Source organism: Ictidomys tridecemlineatus, chromosome 5 (assembly GCF_052094955.1).
Source record: "Ictidomys tridecemlineatus isolate mIctTri1 chromosome 5, mIctTri1.hap1, whole genome shotgun sequence".
Classification (NCBI taxonomy): Eukaryota; Metazoa; Chordata; class Mammalia; order Rodentia; family Sciuridae; genus Ictidomys; species Ictidomys tridecemlineatus.
The window spans coordinates 180,703,873-180,723,004 of NC_135481.1; the positions used below are offsets into that span (position 1 = coordinate 180,703,873).

The following is a 19,132-nucleotide window of genomic DNA, read 5'->3' on the forward strand; positions in this document are numbered from 1 at the left end:
GCCTCATTTGTGTAAGGGAGCAGCCGTGATGCTCGCCTCATGGCATCCATGTGACCACTGGATGCCTGTGAGTTGCCTCCAGGGACAGGAGGCTTACTCTCTCCCAGAGCATTCCCGGGTGACGATTAGAGGCAGCCACCCCCATGAATCCCCACACAGTTTCCTGGGACAGCCTCTGGTTACCTTCCGCATCCACGACTCTCGAGTTTCCCCGGTGACTGCAGGTTGCATCTGGATGAGAGGATTACACAGGGGAGGAGCACGGCATGATTTGTCCTTTCACCTCCGCTCTGCGCCACCTTGCTGTGGAACCTTGCGCAGGCTACCTCCTCTCCTGAGCTCCCCTTTCCTTACCTCTAAAAGAAGGAAGGCAATAAGATTGGCCTCAAGGGTTGTTGTGTGCATTATGTGGGATCGTGGATGTGAATGTGATTTGTAAACTGTAAATTGCAGGTTAGATGATGCTGTAGAAAATACAAATGGTACAGTATGGTATTACGAGAACCCTAGATCAGGGACAGAGAACGAGGGTCTAGTTCTGGTATGGTTGGCTGTGTGACTCTGAGGAGGTCCCTCACCCTCTCTGGGTCTTACTTTTCTAAGCTACTAAGGGAAGGGGCATGAATAAGAGGTACTCAGCTATTAGGCCCGATAACATGGGCTCTGGAACATCTAAAACATCATTACCTTATCACTGCCTTACTTTGGGCAAGATACAACCTTTCTGAGATTCTATTTCCTTATCTGTAGATTTATGAGGACATCATGGATTTGCCATGGGCCAGGAACTGTTCTAAGTGCTTTCCATGTAGCCACTCATCTAATCCTCACAATAATCTTGTGAAGGTGGTATTATTATTCTTATTTTACAGATGAGGAAACTGAGACACAGAAAGCCCAAGCAAATTTTCTAAGGTAACACAGCTAGTAAGTGCTACCTTACGCTGTTACCTTAATGTCTAGGGTAACATAGGAGCATTCGGAACTCAGAGTAAGGCTCTAGAGATCACACCTATGACAACATGTCCTACTCCATGTGGCCTAATTGTTCTGAGGATTAAGTGGGATAATTAAAGTTCTTAGCATGGTGCTGGGTTCACAGCGATGGAACGGAGGCTTGGGACCGGGAAGAAGGCAGCAGACATTTCTTCTGCGTGGGACTCAGGATGGATGGATCTTTGCCAAAGGGAGAGGCAGCTGGGGGGGGGAGGCCCTCACAGGAGGAGCAATGAGAAGGGAAGGACATACTGAAGATAATCATGCTGAAGGAGGGAGCAGAGCCCGGAGCCCAGGGCTGAACAAGAGGTGAGGCTGAGACTGCACACAAACAAGAGAGGTCACCATCTCACAAACAAACATGGCTGGCAGGGGAAAGAGCCATTACATCACAGCCTTTCCAAAGTCATATAGTCCCTCCAAGTTTGTCCTTGAAGGAATCTTAGAGGCTACAGTGTTTAACTATGTTCTAGACTCAGAGGAGAGAAAGATCCCTGGAGGTCGTCCACTAGGTCAGTAGCAGAGCAGCAGTGTGCTGCGGTTGACCCTGACCTTCTCCCCCTGCAGGCCCAAAGTAGAAGACTAAGCCCTGGGTTTCAAGCCCAGTTGTCACCAGTCTCCTGGAGAGGCCTTGGGCTGGGTTTCAGTCTTGACACTATGAGGTGATCTTGAAGATTCTCGGTTTCCTCATCTTTACAATGAGTGACAGGGAAGTTCAAGCGAATGAATGAGCACTTTGTAGAGTCCATGGCTCCTGTCCAACCCAGGATGACCGAACTACCACTTCTCTGTGAGAAGACGATTAGAAGTCACTGGGCACAAAACGGCTCCTCCCTCCAATGAATGAATGGACTCCCGAAGCGGCGGGGGCAATGGCGGGATCTATCCGTGGTGCTGAAGGAAGAGCCTGTCGGCCGAGGCGGTGACAGCTGTCCGTGGTGCTGAAACAGTGCTCATAGGGGCGCGACTCTTGGAGGGGCGCTGTCCTTAATTTTGAAAGAGCTGAATTGCTGCTGGCGACCACAGGCCCCGCCAAGTGTGTTGTCCACCATGATATTGGAAAGAGAGGGATGCGAAGTCAGAGGAAAGACGGCGAGGGGCGTTGTGTCCTGCAGGCTCTAACCGCGTCCTAGAACTCAGGGCGCTGTCCACGATGCACGATCGTGGATCAACCTGTGGTCTGGAGCCGGGAGCCGGCCCGCCATCTGGGTCGCCCTTGGGCGGGAGAAGGAAGGGACATGGGAGAGTCTGTCCAGGGTGCTGAACTCTCGCATCACAGAGCCAGACGGGGAACCGTCCTCGTGCTGCACAGACGTCTGGCTTTGGCAGAGGGCTGAGGAAGGGCAAAGGTCAGGGGCAGGAGACGCCCTGCGACAGCTCTCTCCTGGGACCTTGAAGAGGCTCCTTCTCTGATTCAAAGTGCTTCCCTACCTTCTCTCTTTACTCAGGGTCTGTTCTAACAGCCCCGGCCCGAGGAATGAATCAGGGGATCTCAGTGGCTGCCTGCTCTTAGGAATGGGAGTACCTCCATCCCCTGACCCAGATGCACTCGCACACACCCCAGCGAGGCTCTTCAGTCCAGGGAAGGGAGCCTTACAACCCAGAAAGGGGAGATCCAATTCACTGCGTAGGCGGCCCTGCACCTCTAAGCTAGAAGGAAATCGCTAACTGTGCCTCACTCCCATTATGTAGACGTGAAAACTGAGTCCCAGAGTCCAAATCAACAGTGGTAACTATGGAGGTGGCATGTAAGCAATATTATGCTTTATCTGACTTCTCAAATCCTCCCCCGGCCCCTGGAGGCAGCTATTCTTGTCCCCATTTCTCAGATGAAGACGCTGAGGTGGACATCCGGACATGCTCACACACGGAGCCAAAGGTCGCGGCAGAGCTGTAACCGGGTCTCCTGGGTCTCGGTCCTACGTCGCCCACCTGCAGCCCGGTCTGCCCCTGACCCTGGCACCAGCGAGCTGGCAAAGTTAAGGAATCCCTCTGAGCGCGCCGGCTCTGGCGGCAGAGGGAATGATTTTTCTCCTGTTCCTGCTGGATAGTATTTTCATTTCTGAATCCTGTTGTATTATGCTTTGCGGGAACCAGGTCCCCGGGGTGCTTCCTCCTCCGGATCGCGCCCCCACCCCCGCTCCCGGGCGGGGGAAAGTTGAGAGTACCGCTTTAAAAATCCCAGCCTGGGCAAAACTTTGATGATAAATCAAGCGGCAGATCCCTCCGCCGCCGCCTCCTCGGGGCGGGCGGGAGCGAGTGGGAGGAGGGGGTGCGGCGCGGCGGCGCGAGCGGAGTGGCCTTCCGCGCAAGGGAAGAGTCCCGCAGTCGGAGGCGGCCGGCTGGGCGTGCGCTCGCTACCCGCAGCCAGGGCTGGGCCAGAGCCGGGCGAGAGCCGGGACCCGGGCCGGGCCGGGCCAGCTGGCAGGGGCAGCGGCGGGAGCCGAGCAGCCAGGCCGCGCAGAGCAGGGGACAGCGGGCGCGGGCTCTAGGGCTCCCGAGCCCCGATGTGAGGCGGCGGCGCCCCCGGCCCGAGCGCGCACCATGGGGGCCCCGCTCGCCGTGGCGCTGGGCGCCCTCCACTACCTGGCACTTTTCCTGCAACTCGGCGGTGCCACGCGGCCCGCCGGCCACGCGCCCTGGGACAACCACGTCTCCGGCCACGGTGAGTTCGGTCGCCGCCCCCACGGACTTCCCCAGCAAACCCCACCCCGGGCTGCGCGCCTCCAACTTGGCCGCCCCGAGGCTGGAACCCGCGCCGGCGGTGGCGGGAGTCCCAGGGCTCCCCCTGCTGGGTCTGTGGACCCGCCCTGGCATCCTGGCCAGCCCTGCGGAGGAGGGGGCACCCGGAGCGCACCCCCACTGCCACTGTCGCGGAGAAAACGCCCCCCGACACACACACACACACACACACACACACACACGCACACGCGCACACGCACACACGAATACACACACCTCCACGACCCCACAGATATTCACAGCCACGGACACACTCGCAGCCACATCACATTCACAACTGCCCTCCCACAGCTCCGCACGCCCCGCTCCATCCTCTCTCATAAATACTTATGCCCACTACACACATCAGGCGCTGCGCCGGTGGGCTCACACCCTGCCAGCTGGCACCCAGGCACGGTGCTTTGCCACAACTCTTGCCTGTCTGATTGGAGACACATGGGGACACACACACACACACTTGTTCACGCACTTTGCCCACCCACCCCTCTCTGCCTACCTGCCTTTCCCCTTTGAAGGCTTCACCTCCAGCTGCTCTTGTCCCCTCCCTCTCCATCCTACCCCTTACAGACCTAGGGGACCATCTTCTGAGACCTGTTAGCCTGAGGGCAGCCTCTCCCTTCAGGTGGGTGACATCTCAGGCTTGAAGCCTCCTGATAGCTCCCTGAAGACGCTGGAGTAGTTAAGGTCGCTGCTTCCAGCCAGAGGCAGGGGGTGGGAGGGGAATTCCTGCTGCTTTTGTCTGTCTCTGGGGCAGCAGAAACCCCCTGCCATTCTTCCACAAGGTGCCCCCATCCCCAGTCCTGGCCCCAGAGGTCTGAGACTGGGAGACCTCAACTCCAGCCACTGTGGGAGCTGGGAGCAAGCAGGCGTCCCCAGCACTGCTTGCTCAAGTGTCAGAAGCTCCTGCTCACCCCAGAGGAGCCCAAGTTGGCAACAGAGTTGGGCGGTCTGAGGCAGGCAGCTCTGGGGGCTCCCCTGTCCCTCTGAACCAGGCTCAGGTGTAGGGGACAGCACATGGATGAACACAGAAGAGACTCTTCCTCCCCATCCCTCCCCTGCAGGGCTGCATCTCTCAAGGGGACTGGAGCACCCATGCTAGGCACTGTGTGCCCGTGGCTGGGGCAGGTCTGCACAGAGGTCAGAGAGCTGAGTGATTTCCTCCGATGGGGACAAGTGAAGACTGTGTGGCGTCGGATAGATAACCAAGGAGGGCCTTTCTGGGACATGACGCATGAATGGGATTGCTCCAGGGGGAGGGGTTTCCAAAGCCATTCTCAGGGTCTGTGCTTTGGGGAGACCAGGACCTCCCACACCCTTCTGCTTCTCCATGTGAGATGGAATTTGCTCTGTATCGTCCATGCCCCCTTCATACCCCTTACCTTTTGCTACTGATCTGGGTGGAGTCCCGGTAAACAGGGAAAGGTTATTTTGATCTCCACTTAGAGATGGGAAAACCGAGGCTCAGAGAGGTGAGGGGAATTGCCCAAGGTCACACAGTGAGAGAGTGGTTGAGTCAGGACGGCCCCAGGGTCTGTCAAGCGGAGAGGATGCTTTCTTCAGGACATTCATCTCCCTGTCAGGTTCCCTCCGGTTCCGGGGAACTGGGAATTCCTTCCTCCCCTCCCCTCCTTGCTTGCTCAGTTCCTTGGCACAGTTGGAACTTCTGCTAGGAGGGTTTTCCAAGGAAGGACTTCCCTGAATTTGCAGTCCCAGGAGACAAGAGCCCTGGAGCTCCTAGGTTTAGGTCATCTTGTCTTTGGGGCAGCAGACTCATGGGTCTTTCATTCCCAAGGAAGCAGGCTCTGCCCTTTGTGTGACAGGCTCTGCCTGCCCCCTGGTGCCATGTATGGCGAGGGGGCACAGCTCTGCCCCCTAACTGCAATCTCCCATCCGCATCCTGAGCAGTCCGGCTGAAGCAGGGGAGGGGCTCCATGGAGAGGGGCTGGAACCTGGCTCCTCTGCGGACCCCATGTGCATCTCTGGGCAAGTGAGTGGCCCCGCTTGAAACTCCCCCAGGCTGCTCTGCGGGAGCCAGGCTGCCTTCCCCCGACACTGCCAGGTTCAGAGTCACCAAGTAGTGGCTGCCGAGGAGCCCTCCCAGCTACCCCTGTGCCGGGCCAAGCACCCGCCGCCACAGGAAGGGTCTGGAGCCACTCACTTAATCACAAAAAGAAACTGTTATTAATGATAGTGAGACGCAGCGAATAAGTGGGTCATGTCTAATAAGCCATTTGTGTTCAGGAGGAGAATACCAATTTGATAAAAGCTGTGTGTGCTGAAAAAGCTCCGAAATTGCTGTTTAGCAGATTGGAGCCTGATCGTTTCATTATTCCTGGGCTCCATGTGTCCTCAGCTGATTCGGGAAATGTGGTCGGGTCGGGAAAGGTGTCTCTCTGGGGTTGGGGTGGGGGCTGGAAGCAGGGACTCCTGGAGAGGAGCTCACTGACCCCACCGCGAGGTCGGCTGCTCCGCGCCCCAACTCCATCCGAGCCCAGCCCAGGTACCAGGCAGATGCCTTCCACCGCCTGCCCTGGGGCTAGTCACAGGGAGAGCCTGCAGCCAGGAGGGTCAGCAAGGACATCTGTCTTGCTTCCCATCTCCCTCCTGCCTCCACCCAACCCCCTTCAAAGAGGGCTGTGTCAAGGCGGGAGGAACGAGTGGTGTGTGGTCCTCAAGGTGTCGACTTTGGAGGCGCAGCAGTGATGGTCGGGGGCTGCACCCAGTAGGTGCTCAGGAAATGGCAGCTGTTTTGATTTTCCTTATCAGAAAGGGATAGCTCATGGCCAAGAGCACAGCAGGGTGGGAGGAAAGGGAGCTCACATTTGTCACTATGTGCCAGGTGCCACCAAGCTCCTTGCCAGCATGGACCCAGTCGGCCTGCAGTCGTTCCTGGGAGGACATTGGGCGCAGGAGGAAACTGAGGCTGGTGGGGGGTCACTGATTTGTCCAAGGTCACAGAGTCTGTGTGGAGAGCGGGAGAGCCATGTCAGAGGGAAGGTGACTGGTGGTGCTGGACCTGCCTTCTCCAGGACAGCCTGGAGGCAGGCTGGCCCAGACCTGTGACAAACTTCTTCCCCGGCACAGCCCTGATCCGAGCACACCCCCTCCAGCTCCCTGGGGAACTGTCAAAGCGGCAGTTTTCACCAAGAAGCAACAGCAGCTCAGAAAGGTGACAGATCTTGCTGAGGCCATGTGCACCTTAAAAACAGGCTGCCGGCCTGGACTCCTTGTCTAGTGTTCCTTCCAGATTTTATCCAGGGCAGGTGTCCACGAAGTGGGTTTCATTTCTTTCTCTCTTTTTTAAAAAATGTTTTATGTTTTATGTGGTTTGTTTTGATTTTTTGGTACAGGGGTGCTTTACTGCTGAGTTATATTCCCAGCCCTTTTTTATTTTTCATTTTGAGACAGGGTTTTACTAAGTTGCTGAGGCTGGCCTTGAACTTGCTGTCCTCCTGCCCCAGCCTCCCAAGTCACTGGGATTACAAGGCAGGTCTTTGTGAGGATCTCTGCAGACCCTCAGAAACCCCCAGGGAGTTTGTTACAATGGTGATCCCCCTAAGGCCAGTGGTCAAAGTGGTTATTGACAGGACGTTGGAATTTGCATTTTAATAAGCTCCAGCCTGATTAGGAAGCCCTGCCTTAAGTCTCACCCATACGTATTGGGCAGTGGAGGGGTGTGATCCTCTGGTGCTAGGGGAGAAGTGGTCCAGACGGGGTAGGTGTATGGATCCCGAGAGGAGCCCCAGGAAGCCTCCCCCTGCAGCAGCCCACCCCCCACCCCCACCTCCCATCCCATCCCACACACGCGTGTGCACACACTCACACACACACACACACCCAGGCCAGCACCTTCAATTATTAATGCACCCAGTGCAGACAAAGGTCCTGGTGAGGCCTGGTGCTTCGTCCATTGAGTGATTCACCCGCCTGAGGTTCTCGGTGGCCAGGAGGGAGCAGTGGGATGCCGGGGGAGGAGGGGGCCCGGGCCATTTGGCAAGCAGCCTGTATGCTGAAAAATGACCCTGGCTTCCTTGTGTTCCTCACCGAACTGTTGGTGTCTCGCCATCAATAAGCCGGCTAGTTTGGTGGCTGGAAGATGGAGAAAATTGAGTCCTGTCTCGCAGAGGTTATGGTGTTAAAAATGTGTCCGTCTTCGTCCCGGGCGCTGGTGATTATTCTATCAATTACTCCCGTAAACACGGTGCCCGGGGCTGCGGGTTTCCAGGCCTCCTGTGGGGAACCGGCCCTCACCGGCGGTCTCCCCAGGTCCTTCACACCAATTGGTTCTGACACGGTGCCCAGCAGCAGCTCCCGGGGCCTCTTTCCAAACAGGGCCAGCTGCAGGTGGTCAGCAGGGCACAAGGAACTCTGCTTCTTGATATGGGGACAAGCAAGGATGGCGGGGGGCAGCGTTCCCCATGGCCGACGAGCAGGGAGGGCAAAGGGAGCCTGTAATGGTCCCTGCTGGCCCACAGCGTCTAGGGTAGGAGATAGAACACCTGAGTGAACCATGGAGGCCCCCTCAGGGCCCTGAGATGGGAGGCCTGAGGCCTAGGGCACGGGGGGAATGTACCCAGACTCTCCTGGGCGGTCCTGCTTGGCACTGGGGGTCACCTTATCAACCCCGTACAAATGGAGGTTCAGAGCTCGGTCGGGAGCCCATGTCGGTTGAGGGTCCTGCCAGTGCTCAATGGGACTGGCTCAAGAACCCTGAGCAGAGAGGACAGTCCCAGGCCCAGTGTATAGATGAAGAGAATGGACTCAAGGCCACACCCCTGACAAGTGTTGGGGTGCGATATGAACCCAGGAGTCCTGCTGTGGGCCCTGCGTTCATAAGGCTGCTCAGTTTAAAATAGAAGAGGGAGAGGCCTGGTCATGGTGGGAGGACGAGGCTGGGCCTCAAGACCTGGCCCTGTGGTGGATGTCGCTTAGTGACCTCTGTGGTCCTCACCTGGGAGCGATAGCCCCCTCCCTCACAGCCCTCTACTTCCCAAGCTGGAAGGAGAAGACGCGCGTGCGTATGTGCAGGGTGACGCTGGTGCGACGGGCGGGCGTCAGAAGGGAGCAGAAGGGTGGTCAGAAAGGAGCCCCTTCAGGACTTAGGAACCAAGCCAGCAGCTGAGTCGGGGGAGTCGAGGGGCTGAGCTCCAGAGGGAGTTTGGGGCCAACTGGGCAGCCACGGTCAGAGTCCCTGTGTCCTGGGCCCAGCACGATGCCCAGCCGAGGGTGGTGGCAGGAAGTAAATGAGCGGATGTCGGGGGTCTGAAGGGTGAATTCTGAAACTTCTGCTGATTCCAAGTTCATGCATCTTTAAACACTCAAGTGATTTTAATTTCATAAGGAATCCCTGTTTATCGTGAAACGCCACGCAGTCAGAACCTCTCCCAGGCTGCGGGCTGCAGCGAGGACTTCCTGGGATGACTGGGGCTGATGCCATCTGACCGTGGGGCCACCCGGGGCCCAGCCCCTGGGATGCATGTGAAATGCCTCACCACAGGGCTCAGGCGGCCAAGCATCCTTCCCTGACCCTGAGGAGACTCTTCCTTTAGGAGAAGGGACAGCGGTCTCACTGGGAGAGGAAATCTGCCATGCAGCCTGTTTGGTGATTGTGGAATTCACAGCCCACCCCAGTGGGCCCCTCTGGTACCCAGTGCTGCAGAGAAGTCAGGAGGGGTGAGGAGGTCTGCAGCTCCCCTTCCCACGGCTGTGCCCCTCTCCTTCCTCAAAGCCATCACGGAGGTCTCTGGGCCTCGGCTCCACACCTCCCCCACCCCAGTTAAAATCCTTCTTCAAGATCCCTCAGCAAGACTGGGCCCTACCTGAGAGATGATCTTAGGCAGAAGCCAGACAGACCTCTTACGTTTTAATAGTTAGGCATTTATTTTATTATTTTATTTATATTATTATTTTATTTATTATTTTATTGGGGTTGGAAAAATATAACCAGCCCATCAAAACTGATTTCCTAGACGTGATTGCTTAGGATGAGTCTAACGGGGTATCAGAAACTAGTGGGGTTTGTTTATAGGAAAACATGAAGAACATAATAGTGCAGGTGGTACACAGCCTGTCCAAGGGGGGTCCACAGAGTAAATGACGGGGCTTGGGGGACACGTTAGTCCGTAGGCCCCGTCTTCCCCCTCATTCCCCGTGCGCTGCATCCTGGGAACGCTGGCCTAGGGAGGACGGTTGCGGTGTTTGGAAGCTTCGACATTCATTCACTCATTCATTCAACAGATACCAGTCGAGCACCTGCCACCTGGGAACACATCAGTGAAGGAGAGAGAGGAGGCTTTTGCTGTCTTGAGTTCTCAGTCTAGTGGGGAGACAGACAACTAAACCCATAAGAATATCAAAAGTATGAATTGTGGCCGGGCACGGTGGCACACATCTGTAATCCCAGTGGCCCAGGAGGCTGAGGCAGGAGGATCGAGAGTTCAAACCCAGCCTCAGCAACTCAGCGAGACCCTGTCTCTAAATAAAATATTATAAAGGGCTGGGGCTGGGGCTCAGTGTTTAAGTGCCCCCGGGTTCAACCCTTGATATATATATTATGAATTGTGGCAAGATTTAAGAAGCAGGGGTGAGTGACAGTTAACTCAGAGAAGGGCATCGGCCTCTGGGGCTGAGGGTGCGGGGCAGTGAGCTCTTCATCACAGAAGCTGTGGAGCTGGCCCCAGCAGCTGTGAGCCAGAGCTGCTGTAGAGGGAGGGCTTTCTGTCTTATCCTAAAGGAGCCAAGGCTGGTGAGGTGGGCAGAGAAGCCAGGGCACAGTCGGGATGAGTCAAATCCCACAGAGATTTAGGGGTTGTGCTGGCTCAAGGGCCCAGGTGGGTGGAGCCCCCAGCAGTGAGGATGCCACCCGCAGGGGACCTGGCCGGATGGGGCCTTCTGTCTCCCGTGGCTCCTTTCCGCCTTTGCTCCAGCTCTGAGGGTCCAAGGCTAGGGACACTGGGTCACTAGGGACACTCCTTCTGCCCTTGCTGGGTGACACAGCAGGTCCCCACCTCTCTCAGGGCCTCAGTTTCCCTCTGTGTCCTCCTAAGCCCCGCCTTCTGCCCTGCTGTCTGGAGCGTGACCCGAGGGTGGAGTCCCTCCCTGGCACATGGGGCCTTTTGGGGTCGGACAGAACACTAGCTGCCTCCTCCCCCCTCCCATTTCTCGGGGAGGATCGGAGGCGCTGGCCCGAGGACACGCAGATGTTGAGTGGCAGAGCCAGGCCCGAGCCCAGCTTGTGGGACCGCGAGCCAGAGTGCCCGACCCGTCATCTGTCCTGCTCGCAGCTGCCAAAGAGCGGTGGGCAGGTGCGCGTCCCGAGCCCCGGGAGCCCTGGCTGCCGCGGGTCCTCGACGCAGGGAGCGTGCTCTGCCGGGAAGAGAGGCTCCGGGGCTGAAGTCCAGGCCCCGTCTGTGGGGAGTGGGGGCCCTGGGCTGCTGGCACCTGCGTGTCCCTGACCGGGTGTTCTGGCAGTGGGCGGGTGTCCAGAGTCTGAGTGCCCGACCGGGTGTGGCAGCTGGGAGGCTGGGGGGTCCCTTGGCCTCCCAGCCTGAGGGGACTGAGCAGGTGCCCTTTGCTTCTGTGCCAGCCTCCTCTCCCCTCCACGCTGGGGCCCTTGGGAGGCCGGGGGAGCCCTGGGAGCACCTGGAAGGCCAGAGCTGGGCCGTGGAGAGCCAGTGGCCAAGGGCGGGCAGTGCTCCTGGGGGCGGGGCATGTGCCCGAGTCTCCCTCCAGGTCCTCTCCTCCTCTGGCCCCTTTCCCTCTGTCTTGGTCCCTCCCCTGTTGCGCTGTACCCTCTCTCACACTCACACCGGTTCAGGCGCCATCTCCGATCACGCCTATGTATATTCCATACATCAAATGGCACCCCCCCAGGGCAGGCTTTCAGTGAGTGTCAGCCGGGGAGTGAAGGGTGGCCAAGCGGCAGAGCTGGAAGACCTGAAGCTTCCAGGGGTCACCCTCCTCTCTGATGCCAGCAACTGGTCACATGGTGCCTTTGTGCCCTGGTTTCCAAGGGCTTATGGAGGCCCCGAAGCCTCCCTTGGTCTCCAGGGGAAGCAGCCTTCATTTCCCCAGGGAGGAACCCGAAGCCCAGAGAGGAGCCAGGTCTGGCCTTTGGACACGGGCAGGTCTGTGGCAGAAAGGGACCAGGAGTCGGCCCTCCTCTGGGACAGTCTTGGGGACAGAGCTTCGTTCATTTCCCCGGCAAGTCTGGCAGGGGCCTGGAGATTCTGGAGAACAGAGACAAGCTCAAGGACGGGGCTCAGCACTGAGCCCTCCGGAGGGGGTCTCTAGAGGGTGGTGTCCTGGTGCCGTCAGGGAAGACTTCCTAGAGGAGGCAGACTCCTGGAGGCTTGTATCCAGGGTCAGCCAGGACTGGGAGAGGCGCCTCACCTAGCTGCTGGGTCTGACGGGCCTTCACCTGGAGTCCTGCGTGCGCATTGGGAAGGCAGGCTGGAGCCGGGGCTTGGAGAGCAGGGTCGGGTCTTGATCCACTGGGCAGAGGCCACTGGGTGCCTTCTGTGTGGGGCGGCTGGTGGAGAGACAGGAGGAGAGGCTGCCTGCTGGGAAGGCCTGAGGTTGGTGGGAGCTTCGCTGAGTCTGTGGGCTCCTGGGATGTGCGGCCGGCAGAGTCCAGGATGGTGGAGACGAGGCCTGGGAGGGGGCGGGGGTTGTGTGTGTGCTCACGCGTGTGCAAACAGGCGTGTGCATGTGTGTGCGAGCATGCTGGCCTCCTTGCGGTCCTTGGCCACACACTCCTTCCCGGCCACAGGCCTCCCCGCGCTCTTTCCTGGCCTGGTGCGCTCCCGGACGTCCCCCTGGCAGGGCCCAGGGCCCTGTCGGTGCCTCCCAGCCGGCACCCTGGGCGCCCATTCCCTCCACAGCAGGGAGAGGAGGCTCAGGGGGTGTGGTGGGCCTGGAGCCCAGGGTCTGCCTGCCTTAGCCTGGCATGCTAAGGGTGTCTCCCGGGCTTGGGGGGGCCCTGGACTGGAGCCCCTTTTCTGGGATCCCCAGGCTGGGTTCCCGGCTGAGGCTGGAGGGCTGCGAGCAGACGGCAGGGTGTCTGTTTTGCTTTGCGAGGTTTTAAAAAAATCATTTCCGGCCTTGGAGGCAGCAGCAATTACTGCCGGCTCACTGGGGAGCTGTTTGCCGCCTGTCATCGGCCCAGGGAAAGGGTCCCTAATGGAGGCCCCGCGGCCAGAGCGCAAGGTAGTGGAAATAGCGCTCAAAACAAAGCCACACTAATGGTCTCCTAGCAGGCAGGCCCAGCAGAGCGGGGAGGGCTGAGGCCAACGGAAGCCTCGAGGGCAGGGCCAGGATTGGCCAGGCAGCTGCCTTGTGTCCCTCAAGGTCCCTGCAGTGGCCACTGGACTCCAGCGAGGTGCTGGAAGCCCAGGCTTCCCCCAGATCTGCTGCTTTCTGGCTCTCTGCCTCTGGGCATGTTAAATCCCCTCCCTGCAGAGGGAACAGTGTAAGTGCAAAGGTCCTGGGGTGGGGGTGGGACAGACCCCCTCAGTTTGAGATTCCCTGGTGCTAGAATAGTCTTTGTGTTTAAGGAGTCTAGGCCCAGGCCAGGCTTCTCAGCATGAAAAAAGGGGGGCTGGAGCTTGGAGAGGGGGAGCTAGAGCAGGTCCACCCTGCAAACGCAGGTGGTCATCCCCAGCATGGTCATGCCTCTGGGAGGCCCTGGGCCTGGTATTTACAGGCCTATGTGCCCATCGGCTCCTCACAATGCCCACTTTACAGATGAGAAAACCGAGGCTGGGAGGAAGTGTCGTGGGGCTCAGATCCAGGTCAGCCCAACTCCAGAGCCGACTTGGATGCCAACTTGGGTTTCCCCACACAGCGGGCAGGGCTGGCAGGGGCTGGGAGTGGGGCAGGCACTAGGGCCTGATGGGACCAGATCTGACCCAGGCCAGGTCCTGTGGGGCCACAGCCAGCTGGACACCCCAGAATCCCTGCTCCAAGCGTCCCAGGCTCTCCTAGCCTCTCCCCTCTGCTGCTGCTCCCTGCACCCGGTTTCCCATGCACCCTCTTGCCTTCCGCCCCTTCCTGTGCCTGGCCCTCCCTGGGCCTCCCTGGGCCTCCCTGGCCTCCCTGGGCCTCCCTGGCCTCCCTGGCTCTCCCTGGGCCTCCCTGGCCTCCCTGGCCTCCCCTGGCCTCCCTGGCCCTCCCTGGGCCTCCTGCTCTCCTGCTCCCCTGGCTCTGGGGCCACCTGCACCCCGGGGCTGGAGTGCCGGCCTGGGCCCCCCACTCGCCCCTCCCCGCCAGGGTTGGGGCTGGACGCAGAGTCCCCCGCCTCAGCCGCTGGCGGCCTCCCGCTGCCCCCTGGCGCTCTGGCCCTGATGGGTGGGAAGAGGTGGCAGGAGTCCCTCCGGGACCTGCTCGGCTCCTCGGTCCTGCAGGTGCTAGGACATTGTCACTGTCCCTAAGTCTCCCCGGGGTCGTGGTTCCACCGCGGTCTCCCTCGGTCTGAGCGGTGGCCTTGGGGCCGCCTGCCCTCCGCCTGCGCTGCCCTCCGGGGCCAGGGCCGCCTGGCGGGTCCCCGCGGCTCCGCTCCTTCCCGGGGCTCAGCGTCGTCGCCGGTGAGAAGCAGAGACCCCGAGCCGCCCCTTCTCGGCTGCCGGGGACGAGGAGGGGTCTTCTGCTGCATTAAAAAAAATCCCTCGACAAAAATCCACGCAGCCCGCCCCAGCCGCCAGGGAGAGCCGCCAGCGGGGTGAGGGCTCTGCAGGACAGGGGCGAGTGGCCGGGGCAGCAGGACAGGGGCGAGTGGCCGGGGGCAGCAGGACGGGGGCGAGTGGCCGGGGCAGCAGGACGGGGGCGAGTGGCCGGGGCAGCAGGACGGGGGCGAGTGGCCGGGGGCAGCAGGGTGGGGGCGAGTGGCCGGGGGCAGCAGGGCGGGGGCGAGTGGCCGGGGCAGCAGGGCGGGGGCGAGTGGCCGGGGCAGCAGGGCGGGGGCGAGTGGCCGGGGGCAGCAGGGCGGGGGCGAGTGGCCGGGGCAGCAGGGCGGGGGCGAGTGGCCGGGGGCAGCAGGGCGGGGGCGAGTGGCCGGGGGCAGCAGGGCGGGGGCGAGTGGCCGGGGCAGCAGGGCGGGGGAGAGTGGCCGGGGCAGCAGGGCGGGGGAGAGTGGCCGGGGCAGCAGGGCGGGGGCGAGTGGCCGGGGGCAGCAGGGCGGGGGCGAGTGGCCGGGGCAGCAGGGCGGGGGCGAGTGGCCGGGGGCAGCAGGGCGGGGGCGAGTGGCCGGGGGCAGCAGGGCGGGGGCGAGTGGCCGGGGCAGCAGGGCGGGGGAGAGTGGCCGGGGCAGCAGGACGGGGGCGAGTGGCCGGGGCAGCAGGGCGGGGGCGAGTGGCCGGGGCAGCAGGGCGGGGGCGAGTGGCCGGGGGCAGCAGGACGGGGGCGAGTGGGGGGGGCAGCAGGACGGGGGCGAGTGGCCGGGGCAGCAGGACGGGGGCGAGTGGGGGGGGGCAGCAGGACGGGGGCGAGTGGGGGGGGCAGCAGGACGGGGGCGAGTGGCCGGGGCAGCAGGACGGGGGCGAGTGGCCGGGGCAGCAGGACGGGGGCGAGTGGGGGGGGCAGCAGGACGGGGGCGAGTGGCCGGGGCAGCAGGACGGGGGCGAGTGGGGGGGGGCAGCAGGACAGGGGCGAGTGGCCGGGGCAGCAGGACGGGGGCGAGTGGCCGGGGCAGCAGGACGGGGGCGAGTGGCCGGGGCAGCAGGGCGGGGGCGAGTGGGGGGGGGGCAGCAGGACGGGGGCGAGTGGCCGGGGGCAGCAGGGCGGGGGCGAGTGGCCGGGGCAGCAGGGCGGGGGCGAGTGGCCGGGGCAGCAGGACGGGGGCGAGTGGGGGGGGGGCAGCAGGACGGGGGCGAGTGGCCGGGGGCAGCAGGGCGGGGGCGAGTGGCCGGGGCAGCAGGGCGGGGGCGAGTGGCCGGGGCAGCAGGACGGGGGCGAGTGGCCGGGGCAGCAGGGCGGGGGCGAGTGGCCGGGGCAGCAGGGCGGGGGCTGCTGCTGGGGTGGAAATGTTGGGGACTAGATGAAGAGGGTCGTTGTCCCCCAGCTGTTTCCTTTGAAATGGTTGATTTTGGGTTTGGGAAATGTCAATGAATTAAAAGTCAATCGAGGACACTGGCCGCACCACCGCAGCCTGTGCCCCAGCCCCGGGGGCATTACCGCGCTGACCCCGACAGCCAGACTTGGAGGCCGGGGACCCTGACCCCATCTCCCAGGCGAGGACACCGAGGCTCAGCATCAGCGGGCCCTTAGCACCCAGTTAAGTCCTCAGAAACGCTCCGTCTTCTGGTTTGTCCTGGGCAGCACGGGCCAGGGCTGGCAGGGTCCCCACCTGGGGATCGTGCTTTGTGGCGCCACAGAGAACAGTGGGGTCTTGTGACCGCCTGTGTCCTGCTCACTGCAGCAGCCTCTCCACCTGGATCGGTTCGTTTGTTTCTTTTTCTTTAAGTGTGGGCGAGTCCTTATTTTTATTCATGTGTTTGAGGTGCCGAGCTTGAACCCAGGGCCTCACACTGATAGGCCAGCGCTCTACCTTGAGCCACAACCCCAGCCCCTGCATGAGTTCATTCAGTCCTCTCACCCAAGCTCAGAGATGTGAAGTAGCTCACCCAAAGCCACACAGCAAGTCTGGGGAGAGTGGTAGCTTGTGTCCTCACCTGCACAGCCTGGGCTCCCCCTTCCCCAGCCTCTTGCCTTCCTCCTGGTCCCTTTCCCGCTTTGGTCAACAAACTGACATTTCCTGTTCACAGGTGGGGATGTGTGTTGGGGGCCGTGGGGTACACTTCTGAGGAGCAGGAGGCGGCAGAGAGGCGCCCTGGATTGGAGGGACAGGAAGCCCCCACCCGGTCTGTTTGCTTGTGCAGATAGCTCGCCCCAGGGGCAGCCTTTCTTTGATGTATCCCAGTTCGTTCAAAATTCATGAATTCTGTCTTCTGCTCCATAATATTTCCACATTTGTTCTAGTACACACACAGCCCTCTTTCTCCATTTTTCTGGAGTGAAGCCTGATTTCTCAAGGAGTGATTCCCCTGAGCCAGGCAGAGTGGTGCCCGCCTGTCATCCCAGCAACTCGGGAGGCTGAGGCAGGAGGATCACAAGTTGGAGGCCAATCTCAGCAACATCGTGAGACCCTGTCTCAAAATAATAAACCACAAAGGGCTAGGGATGCAGCTCATGGTAAATGGTCCTGTGTTTGATACCCACGGCCAGAAAAAAAAAAAAGTGGCTTCCTTGGTTTGACCATTCCGACTGCAGGGGAGTCCCCACTTCACTTCTGAGGTATCCATTTGGGCTGCTCTCTCCCTTCATGGAGGCTTGTCCCCACCCGGTGCAGGTGCAGGGGGCACAAAGGGGACACAGACAGGAAGGATCAGCCGGACTCAGGAGGCCTCTGGGTGTCTGGTCCAGAGTGGGCAGGGCCTTGGAGGTGGGAACTGGGGATGCATCCTGGGGCTGGTGGCCAGGGGTGGCCAGGCTGGGATGGTGGTGCTCAACAGGACCTGCATCCCAGGCCCCTCTGGATCAAAAAGAAGGTCTCTGCTCGGGGCTGGCTCTGAACCTGACACCGCATCCTTGCCAACGTCCTTGTTAATGGGAAGAGTTGGGGTGGAGGCCCAGGCCCCCCGCGGGCCTCCTTCCCTGGCTGGGATCCGCGAAGGCCGTTTGGTTGTCATAGTGTTGATTTTTACAGTCGCCCTCTGTTTATGGCAAGTGATGCTGATTTTCGGTTTATGGCCGTAATAAAAGCCTCCTTTTAAGCTGAATTTATTTAAGTAAAAAGGGAAAGATGCTTTGAAAATAAATATTAAGCAAATACCAGTGCAGGTGGTCCAGGGAGCCTTGGAAACGGTGGGGGTGGTCCCCGAGGCTGGATTTAGGAAGCCCTCTCTCGGGCACCCTTTCCTCCTCTGAGTCTCCGGACATCAAGCCCAGTCAGCCTCCGAGGTGAGCCGTGTCCCCTCCTCCCAGAGCCTTCCCGACTGGGCAAGGTCGGGGACACCTTGGGGAGCCTGGGGGAGGGCGTGGCCTGGGGGAGGGGGAGGGCCCCGGGTTAAGCCTTCACTACTTGCAGCAGGGAGGGCCCAGCTCCTGTTGCAGACGGGCTTCCTCCTGCCAGGGCCCAGGGAGGTCCCTTAAGCGTTTTTCCAAATGACCTCCTCTTCAAGAGGAGGAAAGCTGCTGGATGTGGTTGGTGCATCCCTGTGATCCTAGAGACTCGGGAGGGAGGCTGAGGCAGGAGGACTGCAAGTTTTGAGGCCACCCTCAGCAACTCAGCAGGATCCTGTCTCAAAAACGGGGAGCGGCACTTGGGATGTGGCTCAGGGATCATGAGCCCTAGGTTCAGTCCCCAGTAAGCCCAGAAAAAGAGGGGCGCTCTGGCTTCTCCACGCTAGCCTGCCCATCTCAAGACGCAACACCTTCCTGAGCTCCCCCATCCTGGCTCTTGCTGTGAGTGCCAGAGTGGCCACCGAGGGAGTCCGGCACAGCCAGGGCCCGCAGGCTTCGCGTGTCCAGCCTGGGAGACTGACCGTGACCCCGAGAGCCAGCAGTTTCCCAGCTGGGCCCAAGTGAGGGGTTTCCAGAGGCCCCTAGGCAGCCCAGAGAGGGGAAATGGGGTCCTTCCCCGTCCGGCTGCTGGACCTGCTGCCTGTGTTCACTGAGCACCTGCTATGTACCTGGCATTGTTTCAGCTGTAAACAGACCCAGGTCCACAGTCCTTAAGGAGCCGGCGCTCCAGTTGAAAGACAGACAGGAATGAGATAAATAAGCACAACACAGCAGGTGGGTGTGAAGGGTAAGAAAAACACGGGACACGGCAAAGGGAACAGAAAGTGGGCACAGGGAGGACCTCGCCAGGAGGACGTGTTTGAACACAGGCTTAAGGGAAGTGCAGAGAGGGGTCCAGATACAAGTCAGGAAATTGTTACGTTGTTGTGTGGACAACAGGCACTTCCTGCCCAGGGGAGCCTCTGGGGCCTTTTTAAAAGTAGTGCTAAAATGGGCTTATTTCCCTTCACATGGCATTCTCCAGCTCCATCCATTTACCAGCAAATGCCATGACTTCATTCTTGTTGACGGCTGAGTGATATTCCATCATATATATATATATATCATCCATTTGAAATGAGCCCATCCCAAAACCTCAAAGCCAAATGTTTTCTCTGATATGTGGATGCTAATTCACAATAAGGGGGAGGGTCTAGGGAAGAAGGGGCTACTTTAGGTAGAGGGGAGTGAAGGGGGAGGGGGGAAGGAAGGACAGTGGAATGGGTCAGACACTACTACCCTATGTACAGGTGTAACTCAATGTGACCAGAGGGATTCTGCATCATGGACAACCAAAAGAATGAGAAATTATGCTCCACTCATATCTAATGTATCAAAG

At 60.2% G+C, this 19,132-nt stretch overlaps 1 protein-coding gene across 1 annotated transcript in view; it reads left to right on the forward strand.

Moving 5' to 3' along the window:
* Positions 1–3,264: 3,264 nt before the first annotated feature.
* The window catches only part of Vstm2l (V-set and transmembrane domain containing 2 like), a 33,091-nt gene continuing 17,223 nt past the window's right edge, over positions 3,265–19,132 (forward strand). Inside the window, exon 1 of the mRNA XM_005329850.4 lies at positions 3,265–3,661. Coding sequence (XP_005329907.1) covers positions 3,541–3,661 — 121 coding nt within the window. The 5' untranslated portion in view covers positions 3,265–3,540. The remainder of the gene's footprint in view (positions 3,662–19,132) is intronic.